We start from the raw sequence: 12,411 nt of genomic DNA on the forward strand, positions 1-12,411 counted from the left end.
TGAACTCTCTTAAGGAATTGTCTATGGACAACTGAGGCCACAAGCAGAAAGTAGGATTCATAATAGTTCAATTAACATGTCTGGATCATCTGTCTGAAATCTACTCAATCATAAAATTCAAAATGTCTTAAAGCAAAGATTTTGTCTCAAACTTTATAATATCCCATAGCCAGCATGCCACATAGATTGGAGTGCATGGTCAACAGTCAAATCCAACCTCTCCCCCGATATCTAAAAAGGGCTTCCAAGAGGGCTCTGGCCCAGGTCCTTTTCAACTGATAATGTCTTCCTGAATAACCCGCGCGTGCATTGGTTTGTTTTTGGGTTTAGGCATATTAAAATTTTGATTTTTGTTTTTTATTTTCTAGGTTTAATGAGTATTATTAATTGTATGCTTAGAAGTGTGATGAATATTATATTTCAAAATATTTTTTTCTTGAAAATATATCAAAATAATATTTTTATTTTTATTTTTTTAAATGTATTTTTGACATCAATATATCAAAATGATTTAAAAACATTAAAAAAATAATTTCAAGCAAAACAAATTTTTAAAAAATAGCAAAACTGCGATTTAACCACAACACTAAACAGACTCTAAACTCAGCATGGCCTAGCAAGTTAACCTAGTGACTTGTTATCCCATCCCAGGTCAAGTTTAAAATTAAATTATATAAAAATTGATTAAGTACAACCTAGTTAACCTAGTGAATCAACCCACTACCCAATCAACACTTGGTTTAATTTAAACATTTTTTTAAAACCAAGTTATTTTAACTTTTTTTTTAATTCTGAAATAAACATAATTTTAGATTACTCGGATCAATCATAGTTAACCATTTAACTTGTAGTTCAAGCTTTGAATAAGGTTATGAACTAAACCGAGTTTAATAACTTTCAATGATTTAACCGGATATAAGGATTAAAAATTATTATTATTATTGAAAAAATAAAAATCATGAACTTGATTTGAATGATAAAATTATTATATAATATAGGAGTGATTTAATTAGCTCATTTATGTCATTTAAGATTTTATATGGTTTATAAATAATGAAATTACAATTAATCAATAAGTCTTTTGTCTAATGAGCTCCTTGCACTTAAGGTCACATAATATTCAAATACTTGAGCTTAAAAAATGCTTCATTAATTATAATAAGGGGAGGTCAAAGTAGCCCTTTATCTTTGTAGCAGTAGCCAATTTAATCCATCATGATAATATGACTCTCCTATCTTACTAACTACTCATGCATGCTACCTTCCTGATTGTCTAATCATTGATTGTGAGATGCAACTTCTATATTTAATTTTTAGTAATTAATAATTCTCTTTTTAAGAATTCTACCAATATTAATATTTTTTAATTACTAGTGGGGTTAAAGTTATTAATATTGATAAATATATTATAATGTTAGTATTGTATTAAAGGAATAAATGCAATCAAAAGTTTTTATGGATACTAAAATAAATAAAACACTCCTAATGGACCAGGAAAAAAAATGCCACTGTTCTTCTGTTATTTACAACGTTTTATTGTGTCTACTGAAAAAGCTATGTATTCAATGAATGTCTTTGGGTGATTTAGCATCATTATTCAATTTACTCTCGATGTGGTTAATCTAATTTATGCTCCAAATATATATATATATATATATATATATATATATATATATATATATATATGGTATATTTTTAACGATAATATATATGTAGGATAGGTTGAGTGATGATTACATTGTTAATGAAATATGTGAACTCAAAATCTTAAATTATTAAACGAGGTTTTAAAACTTATACGAATTTATACTATCTTATATAATTAATTAATTTTAATTAAAAAAGAAAAGGGTTCTATTAAGATTTAAATTTGTAATCGTTTAATCATCAAGATTCTAATATTATGTTAAAAAATTATCTCAACTTAAAAATTTTAATTATTAAATAATATTTTAAAATATAATTTATATTATTCTTAAAAATATATATATAAATATAAAAGAAATGTAGCCGACATGGTACCAAAAAGAAGCTTAGCGTTGAAAATAAAACAAACCACTAGATTAGATAGCATAAAGGAGGCGAAATGGAAATCACTTTCACATGGTTTTGTCTTATATCACCGGAAGTGAAGTGGGATTCTGACATTTTCAAGTGGATTTTGATTGAAATCGAAATTAGAATGGATTTTTGCTATAGTTGAGAGAGCCTTTCAACAGATTGAACTAAAACTTGTTCACATGATTCACGCTAGAACGCAACATTTTGGAATCAATGGTGGACACGTACTCTATTAAGAAAACAAGTGGTCTAGGGAGAAGGCTACAACTTGAAAAACCTCTCTCAACATCATCTGCCATAAAGCTTGATTGGGACTTAAGCGGTAATGTGGAGAAGCTAGCTTGTTTTATTAGAGTCGACTTAGCTGAATCATGTTGAGAAGAAAGCTAATTAATAAGTGCATGTGACATGATGTCAAATGTCATTCTTGAGTAAGCTAAGACTAGAAGGGCTGGGGGTTTTCTGCACTCGTATACGGGAAAAAAAGATGTGTTTTTTATTCTATTTGTTCTTACAATAAAGGATATTATTGAGCTAATTAATTTATATGTGAATTGAGACTAGTTTTCCTCCTTGGATAATCTTAAGAATGCATCTCTAATATTAGTCAAATACATCTAGGAAAATTTAAATCCGAAAAATCAAGAAAAAATTATATATTTTTTAACTATTAGGTCAAGAAAAAAACTAACATGGAAATTATCGTTAGACCATGAAAAAAAAAAACTGATTTAACAAACAAGTCTAGAGATTTGAAAAGATGTCGAACATTCGATAATCCTGTTAATGGAGTGGGATATTCTAGCAAAACCCCTTGAAATTCCATGCCATCAATTGTGTTCCAAGAGTCTAAAATATGGATTGGGTGGGTGCATGACCCTTGCTGTCCTCCAAATGCACTACAAGGTGAGCCTCCCACCTAAAAGAAAAAATAAAAGGTCAATTTGGATAGAAGGAAGGATCCATTTAATATGTTGGGATAGGAATTGGTACCTAATTATTTAACTTATTGCACATGTTATGAAGCATTATTATATGCTCTTGATTAATGCTTGATTGAAAATATATACTTGTCGCTTACGGTATATTATCTTCTTCGATAACTTTATTATATAAGAAATTGATATTGAAATGACATATCTATGCTTCAAAGCAAGCACTTTTGTCTTTTATTCTAGTGAGAGTGTTGTTGGCATATGTGAGAATATTGGTCTTTATCATGAGGATTTGTCTATCTGCATGTGAAATATAATCATGTTTCTTGCTGTAATTTCAATCTCTCTCTCTCTCTCTCTCTCTCTCTCTCTCTCTCTATTTCTTTTCAGCCTCTCAAAATCAATTCCAGGGTTCATGTGACCAAGTTCAAGGCTCATAATTGGTAGCACCGAGCTTTATACATAGGCACAGGGAAGGGACAACATTGACCTCTATGTCAAGGCTTCTCTATGTTGTGATTACTTTTGAAACATGGTTCTTTTCATGTGTTGCTTGCTGGAAACAATGCTTGTAGCAAAAGATCCTTCGTGTATTAAAATCAAGTCCTTTCTTAATGAAGTCTTAAACAGGTGGTCTGCAGTAGAGATTGTGTGTCCATGAGAAAATTCTTCTCGCAGCCTTTCATAGAACCTGAACTTGAATGATATCATGGGAAGCAAGCCACTTGCCAAAGGGTTAAGCATTTTCAGAAGCGGTACCTGATCAACTTCTATTAATATTAGAATTGGGCGAGTAGATTGGTTATCTATCTGAGTAGTGAATGCTCATGGTTAAGAAAATAGGCTTGCAGATTGACAAGACTCTTGGTCCCTTCACATTTTACATTGATCTTCAACCAGACAAGGACATAAAGAACAAGACACCATCTAGTGAGACTATATTATTGGCATCATTATCACTAATGACATATTGGGTCCCAACTTCTAACAGGTAAAGGATTTGAGGTGGGGCGCTTGAGAAAAGAAAAGCAAAAGATTCAATCAAGATTGGTGGCTAAAGGGAAAAATGAGGAGCACCCAACGGAGCTGATAGCAACCATGTCCGAGCAGACGAGAGAGATGAAACAAGGCTTAACAAGGAGCAAAAGGAGGGTAAAGAAAAAGGAAATTTGTAATGGCAGTCCACATTTGAATCAAGCAGTCTCTCATAGAAAGACGCTCCCAAAGGTTTTTAGGCATATGAGCATTTAAGCAGTGATGTGACTTTCTTTAACATTAAGAAGTGCAGACAGGATGCCATGTTTGGAGGGAGAGATAAGCTTAGACATTCATAAATAAAGTATAAAGCAGAGTACAAAGAGAATTGCAACAGAAAAATGGGGCCATACAAAGATAAGGGCAGCTAAAAACGGGGCCCCAAATGCCATTGTTGCATCGTGATCATTACAGTATCAAGGCACCGCAAAGCATCTGAACCAATTTTAGAAAGACAGTGTAAGGAGTGGTCTAATTTCTTTTGTTTCTGGAGTTATGTTCTGGCCAAAGTGTCACACAAAAGACCAGTTGATGAACATGAAGCAAATGCAGTGAGCGCTCTCTTCTTCATTCAATACCTTCCATGCCACAGCTCTTTCATAGGAGACGGGCCTTCCCATACTTGACAGGCAGATACCACCTTGAAGGCACATAAAACCCTGCCAACAATAATTTGCAGTAAATTAACCACCATTACTTTGATAAAATGAAGGAAAGCTAACGGTTACTTTTCTTTTAGCTAATCAACCTGGCAAGAACACGATTATTAGCTGAGAGGTTGTATTACCAACTTTGAGAGCACATAAGATGAACTCTAAATTAAAAGAGACTTTCGATGGCCGCCAGTGGGAGGATTTGGTTAAATTCGACATTTTTAGTTTGTGCAAGGCTAAGGTAAGCCCATCAAGAGTCAAGGGATCAAAGTGAATGTGCATGTTAAATCAGCCAAAACTTTACCATGTGATACATGGAATTATGACCATATGTGCTGCTCCAAAAAGACAATTCATTTTCGTACTTTGCTTTAAAGGCAGTGTGTTACATTTTCAAGGGTAAATGTATTAGTTCTTTAATATCATCATTTGCATAAGTTCATAAAGGTTGAGGAAAATGGTTTTCAATTGTTTCCCTGACATTTACATTTGGTCACACAAGTTACACATCACCAAGGTCCATCAAATATTCTTACTGGTGCCATTGACATTATTGAGATTCTGAGAACTTATGAGGATTTGAAGCTAAGGAAATGCTAGGCACCTAAGATAGAGGCTTTTTGTAGCCCCAGTTCCTGTTTAGACGATCCTTTATCATTTTATGTTATTTTTCATAAAAACTTTCCATATGTGCATTCTAATAGTTATCATACCTGCTGCATTATTTGTGGGAACTCTGAGTACAATGTTTTCCTTCCATTATCATCAAATATCTTTTCCAAAGTGATGTCTTGAAGTGCAACCAAAGTTGTCTCAAGCATGTCAAGTCCTGCTTGATTTGCAAATGTAAAAACCGGCAGAGTCTGCATAGAGCAATAAATAAGTTACCATATTTAAAATAACGCACATCTATGTTCAGTAATGCAGAAAGGAAGAAGAAAAAAGTTCCTTGGTTAGCAAATACATCAATTAATGATTCAGATGGAGACACTAAAGTTCAAATCTGCACCCAAACACATATGCAATAGGCTGATGAGAAGTGAAAATTTTAGAAGTTAGTTCATAGAAAGGGACAGTAAAGCATCTCTTCATTTTTAAGACAATAAAGGAGGGTTTATGGGTAGAACTATGCATATTGTTTCAATGCCATTCTCTTGTCAGACTATGATGCATCATGCAACATCAATGAAATATCAGTGTCCAACGATTAGAGAATATCTTCAAATAGACTGTGATGCAGATAATTAAAATTCATATATGGTAATAAAATACCTTCAAAGAGCAGCACATAAGTGCATCTGAGTGATGCCAGAGTGTTTTAAGAATAGATTCACTTCCTTCATTTTTGAGCAGTTCCACACCTAGATAGCACCTGCAAAGAAGATCAGATAGTTTTAGGCTAAATCATTAGAAATGAAAACAGATCAAGTAAATGTATCTAAGTTTTTAGGACAAGTAGACATGGATCCATGATAAAAAGATTAAAGAGTCACACCTGTAGCTTTCACAGATCCAACGAGCTAGTGTGTGCGCTTCAGGAGTACCGGGTGGTGGCCGAAAACCAGCATGAGAACCAAAATGAGAAGGGGAGAGTGCTAATGCTACCCGCTGAACAGAAGCTATAATACTACGAACATACTGCCGAGCCATGGATGCCACATTTTCTTGAAGGTGCATCTCAAATGCAAATTGGAATGCTATTGTCATCACTGACTTTGTGCACCCACTACGGCCTGAAAGATCACCTGATGCTCTATTTCCAGCAGGCCCAACCTCAAGAGCAGATGCAAGGTCAAGTGTGCGGTTTGGACTGGAGGCATCCTGCATCACATTAATGGGAAAAAAGTAAGGAGGAGCTAACATCAAGCAACATTTTTTAATATATTAACAAGAATTCTCATAACCTAACAGAAAGCATGACATCATTTTCACTAGTATTATATGAATACTCACCATCCCAGAATCAAGAGGAATGATACGGAAACCAGAAGGAATAATAGGAGCATCATCAGAAAAAGAGGCATCAATTGGGGCAAAGATGAGTTCAGCACAGGTGCCAACAGCATTCTCGTCTACTCCACTACAGAGCTGAAGAAATAGAGTAACCAGGAACATTAGAATCAAAAAGGAATGTAAGTGCTAATTGTTGGGATATAAACAAATGGTAACTGAACTATTCCAATAGCGGACGCAGAAACAAGTTGACAAAGATAGTACTAAAGAAAAGTAATATTAGTTAAATAAAAACAAAGTGAAATATCTGTGGTCCATGAAGAAGTTAATTAATCAACATGGAAGTGACACTTACTTGTAACAGGAAAACATCACCGGGCATGAGCATGTCCTCCCGATAGCCCATATTTTCAAGCTTAATGACCTCCATAAACTGCAATGGACAAACAGTATTCTTCAATTATGCCATGGCATTAAAAGACAGCAAATTGCAACGATTTTTGTCAGAGGATGGAAGCCAAACAAGAGAAAATTGAAACCAAGTAATCCAACACTGAAGTACTTGCCTCTTCATGCTCAATTGTGTGAGCCAAAGGGAGGATAACTTGACCCCCAAAATTTCCAGCTCGAGACATTGGCAAGCTACAAGGACCAGCTTTAACAGCAGCAGCTGCATAAGCATCAATACCACTGTCTGCCCATTCTGATCGATGTTCACGCAAGAATCTGAGAAGTATTGCTGGAGGTACATTCTACACGAAAATGGAAGAAAATCACTTCCTTGAATTGCTAGTAATTTTCTTCTAAGAACGTTCTGATATAAAGTAATAAAATTAAGGACCATAAAGGAAGTTTTAGCTCACAAAGTAGCAACTCCTTGGAATTACATGCTGATGCTTTATACATCTAGCAGTCTAATATGTATATTAGTATAACATTGACCACAAGTACAACACTTACCTGTAACAACATGGATGCTTTCGCACAAAGCACTGCATTACTCATAGATGGAAATCCATTGGCATAAGAAAAATTTACACCCATCATTTTGGCAGGAGATGAGTTTACAAGAACTGTTACATCATCAATGCCATCACTTTCCAACATAGACCATCCCTCATCAGCAAATCCATTAACAGCTTCATTGAAGCCCCTGTAAAATAGGATCTGTTAGATACCTCGTGTATCAATGGCGCTAATGAGAAGCTTTGTCCAAAGAATAAGAGCTACATACTTGCTCAGTCTCTGACTTAATGCACGCAAAGCTGCAGGTCTTCTTCCCCAACCAGTGACGTTTGGCTGAGAAACTTCTTGAGAAACCTGCCTCAAATGGCGTAAAGCCTGCATAAAATGCCATGGTTATATCAGAGCTCGAGACGTTTATAGTCTCCCTTCCATTCCTTCCTCAATCTTATTCATTAATACTTGGCTAAAGGTACAGCTGATATCCATCAAAATTACACTATTCGTCTGTGCATAGAAACTATCAAGCTAGAATCATAGCAAAATATGTTTCTCATTGAGAAGTGCAATATAAGAACATAACTGACAAGATCCTCAATACAAAACAGTCTTACCGCCATTGTTGTCTTCTGAGCAAGCAACGTTGATGACTCGTAAAGCGGGCGCAACACTTCAGGTACACTCCAAGGCTGCATGAAAGAAATGGTTTAATTCGAACAGCAAGGGAACGAATACACTCATAAATAATACAGTGACAAGATTTACATACCTCTAAATCCATATGATCAACTACATGAATAATTGATCCACCTCCTTCACAAGGTCTAATAAGATACCCGCTAGGCAGCATTTCTGCTCTCACAAAATGCTGTGTAGGTGGCATGCTTGGACCATTTTGGGTGTTGTTAAGAGATCTCTCACAGACCTAATAAACAGGACAATCAAAATTTGCACCATATTTGAGAGAGAGAGAGAGAGAGAGACTTGATTAAGAAAAAATTTACACAGTGCCACATACCACAAGACTACCATCCTCCAAAACAGATGTGTAGCGCAGTAACCAGAAGTCACGAGCTGGTGCCAAAGTTGTAGGCGCATAGAGCTGAACCAAAACAAAGCTCATAATTGAGAAGATACAATGAAAGTAATAAGCCAGAAATAACTGGAGTGAAACAATGATTTCTTACCTGCATATAAAGCAATTCAATAGTTCCACCGCTTCCGGTGGACAATGCATTGACAACATCCACAGCTCGGCAATCACGAAACCATGATGGCCGATCTTTAAGGATTTCGGCAACCTGCACAAGACAGAACTAATCAACTCTTCACTAAATCACAACCAAGAATTGTGTGCTTTTTACACCAAGCAGAGGAAGGACATACTCTCGTAGGTTCTAGACCCACAAGGCCACATGCACGTGCTGCCACACCAGTGCATCCATGAGAAATAGCAACGATTCCAATGGAATCCGGACCAGGCTGTTCAGATACAAAGAAAAATAAAAAAAACAAGAAGAAATTATCAGTGCATTTGTACTAGCACATTAAAAATAAATGTTATGGAAAAGTTCTGCTGTTTTCAGAACTAAGCAACAGGATAGGATGGGACTAGAAATATCAAGATGGAGAAGAATCTCATGAGCCAAGAGACAAACTCATACTGTCTTGATAATGCTTAATGCTTCAAAAGAAAGGAAAGTTGATTCCTGCCTTGTTGCTTTATCAATTTACCTTATCAACGTACTATAAATGTAATTATTATTTTAACAGGAAGGCGTGAAATATTTTATGCAACCAGTTGTCAGATTGCTTCGAAAACTCATTGATTTCCTAACTTAGATTATAAATGAGAATACAATAAAGCAAACAACAGTCTCTTACTTTCTTCGAGAGAAGAGAAGCATGTTAACGGGAAAAGGTGGGACATATTGGCATGTAAAAAAATTGGATAGCGGTGTCCCAGGTATTTGTGAGATCGATGTGATTGAGATGTTGCTTAGAAGTTTAGCAAGATTATAGCACTATTAATTTATCCAAATAACGACAAAGTTCAAAGGATAGGATTAACAAAGTAAATAATGATGTCGAAGTGAGTAGTAACCTTCATCCCAGGCATTTGGACCCACTCCACAGCAGTTCCAGTGGCCTTCGAAAGAAACTGTGCTAAAGTCTCCTCTGCAATGGACAAAAGTCTAGAAAAAATACAAACACAACCTCTTAAGCCATATAGTAGAATACATCAAAGGAACTGTAGAAAACGAGGGCAGAAAACAACCCAACATGAACAAACTGCAAATATTCCACTAACCCTGCAGGGCTGGCATCCCTTGGTGGATGCTGCGGAGTCAAATGGTGCTGACCACTGGTCACCACTGATTCACAACTTGTGTCTGTGGTGGCAAGGTTTGTAGCCTGCAAAACAACAAATTAACTCAAAAACCACCCAAAAAAAATCAACACGAAATTTTTTTCTTGTGAAAAAATTAGCATACAACTAATTACCTCAAAAACTCAATGTAATCTACTTTAATTGGCCAACAATCAAAATTTAAGGGAATGAAAAGAAATTGTAAAATAATTGTTGGCCTAACAGCAATAAATTTAACATGAACAAGCAATTCCGTAGCCTGACAAGAATCATATTGGTTATGAATTTCATTTTTATCCAAATTTCCCTCATAATATAAGCAAGTCAAAATATGAAAAAGAAGAGATCTTTACATTTTGTGTCTGTTGGCGGAAGTAACTATTCTCATATACCAGCTGTGACACCTGCTTTTGCAGCCTATCATTCTCCTCCATTAACAGCTTATTCATTGCTGTTAATTTCCTATTCACAGCTTGAAGCCGCGATGCCTCTTTTCTCTGCTTCTCTCTACATCTGTACAAATTAAACACAACAAACACAGTCACACAATCACTCAAGCCCAAAACCTTCAAAATTCTTCAAACTAACCCACAAAAAAAACAAGTTTTATAGAATTGCAAACCAAAAAATAAGCTAAATCTTGAGCTTTAAAGATCTAAACTTTGGTGTCCTTTCTTTTAAAAAAAAGGTAGAATTATATCATCCGTGACAAAAAGGTTTGTGTCTTAAATACCTTCGATTTTGGAACCAAACTTTGATTTGTTTAGGCTCGATGTGAGATAGAATAGGGCATTCCCTAATCAACTGTTGGCGACGCATAGAGCTTGGCTTAGGACATTCATGGTAAAGCCTTTCTAGTGCTTCCACTTGTTCTGGTGTGTACCTTACGTACTTTCCATTGTCCATTGTTATCTTAGTACTCCCATCCTTACACGTCGAGCTTACAGCCATCATCCCTTCTACAAAAATATATAAATAGATTGATAAATTCACTAATTCAAGAAATCAAGAAAGAAAATAGTAAGAAAAGAAATATTCCCCAAGCTTCCTCTCATAGATACATACATGTGGTGGTTACTGAACGAAAGAATTACCGTTTGTCGAAACCCTGGCGTAGATCGGATTAGAGATGTTGGCTTAAAGGCCGAAAACTAGGAGGAGCTTAAGGTTCATGTTTCAAAACAAACAAGAACAGGAACAGGAACAGGAACAAGACAGCTTTGAGTTCTTGAAAGCAGAGCGTTAAGTATGTAATAAGAAGGATTTATCTCTCTCCTTGAAAATGAACAAGTCTCTTCCTCTCCTTACTCTCCCTCGTTTTTCTTTCTTGATGTGTATAGTGAAGAAAGAAAGTGTTTTAGAGTGCTGAGTGAAAGGTCTAGAAGATGAGAAGATGGAGAGTTCAAAGAGAGAAGTGTTTTGTTTTTTTGTAATGTTTTAGTAAAAGTGAAAAGGGAGAGGGAATGGGGCGAGGAATATTGGGATTGAGGAAGAGAGGGTGGGGGTGAAGGGCGATAAAGGTAAAACGAAAAAGAAAGAAGAAAAAAAAAAAACCCTAAATACCAGACAGAATATCAGAGCATGTTTTTTGGTTTTTGGTTTTGTTTTCACATACATGTATTAGCATATCCTGTCATCATGTCACATCATATCAATTTTATCCCTCCCTCTTGCTGATTCTTTTATATTTTTCTATGATTTAAGCTGATGTTAATGTAGCTCTGTTGCTGTTCATGGTTTTGGTGTTTGGTGCAGCAGCTCGTTCGCTGTTGCTTTTGGTGCTGCTTTGCTGTGCTTTGCTTTGCTTTTGTTTTCCACTCTCTTTCCACTTTAACCCCCCCAAATGCCGACTCACCTCCTCCCTCCCTCCCTCTCTCTCTCTCTCCGGAGGTGGAGGTGGAGCCTTGGAGGCGTGGGAAAGGAATCTATACGCTTGCTAGTAGCGCGTGTGGTTTACAGAGTACTTGATCATCTTGGTGGATGAAAATGCCTCCTCTTTTGTCTGCTGTCATAGCTTTGTTTCTGTCTTTTAATTTTCACTCCTTACTTTTCTTTTTAGGAACTTGATCCAATCTTACGAAGAAATTTCTATAATCACTTAAAATATATATATATATATATATATATATGGATATATGGATATATATCCATAGAAAAGGATGTAATTAGCGTGATGATAAATTTGTATAATGATAAAACCACCCATTAATAGTTTATTATTTGTTTCAATTCAGTTCTGATAAATTAAATTAAAAGACAATATCTATTCATCTTCAAATTTAGAAACATGTGGGTTTTTGTGGATTTTCCTAACATCTTCAAATTCATCTTCTATTCATTGTCCTCCAATTACATCATTTCTTAATATAAATGTAAGAGATTAAATGGCTAGTTACAAGGTAGTGTTGTTGGCAATGATAATGGATGCATGGTAGTCCTG

At 35.4% G+C, this 12,411-nt stretch overlaps 1 protein-coding gene across 2 annotated transcripts; it reads right to left on the reverse strand.

Moving 5' to 3' along the window:
* Positions 1–4,297: 4,297 nt before the first annotated feature.
* Positions 4,298–11,461, reverse strand: LOC7470738 (homeobox-leucine zipper protein ATHB-8). Of its 2 annotated transcripts, none has more exons than XM_024603966.2 (19): positions 11,066–11,461; positions 10,705–10,930; positions 10,325–10,484; positions 9,912–10,015; positions 9,705–9,795; positions 8,987–9,082; positions 8,788–8,901; positions 8,619–8,702; positions 8,370–8,525; positions 8,215–8,289; positions 7,872–7,978; positions 7,598–7,790; positions 7,204–7,389; positions 6,993–7,070; positions 6,638–6,772; positions 6,180–6,505; positions 5,957–6,056; positions 5,398–5,547; positions 4,298–4,690 (listed from the first exon to the last, which is right to left on the reverse strand). In XM_024603966.2, the coding sequence occupies exons 2-19, from the start codon at positions 10,923–10,925 to the stop codon at positions 4,544–4,546; spliced, it is 2,523 nt and encodes an 840-aa protein (XP_024459734.2). In that variant the 5' UTR covers positions 10,926–10,930; positions 11,066–11,461; the 3' UTR covers positions 4,298–4,543. The 2 variants fall into 2 exon arrangements, with proteins under 2 accessions (XP_024459734.2, XP_024459736.2); XM_024603968.2 differs by having other exon boundaries at positions 11,037–11,461.
* Between the last annotated feature and the right edge of the window lie 950 nt (positions 11,462–12,411).

Source organism: Populus trichocarpa, chromosome 6 (genome assembly GCF_000002775.5).
Source record: "Populus trichocarpa isolate Nisqually-1 chromosome 6, P.trichocarpa_v4.1, whole genome shotgun sequence".
Taxonomy (NCBI): domain Eukaryota; kingdom Viridiplantae; phylum Streptophyta; class Magnoliopsida; order Malpighiales; family Salicaceae; genus Populus; species Populus trichocarpa.

Coding starts and splice junctions, on each gene's coding strand:
- LOC7470738 (XM_024603966.2), bottom strand. CDS start 10,925: ATGATGGCTGTAAGCTCGACGTGTAAGGATGGGAGTACTAAGATAACA. Junction 6,506..6,637: donor TTCCTCTTGATTCTGGGATG/GTGAGTATTCAT, acceptor AATGTGATGCAG/GATGCCTCCAGTCCAAACCG. Junction 6,057..6,179: donor TGGATCTGTGAAAGCTACAG/GTGTGACTCTTT, acceptor TCTTCTTTGCAG/GTGCTATCTAGGTGTGGAAC.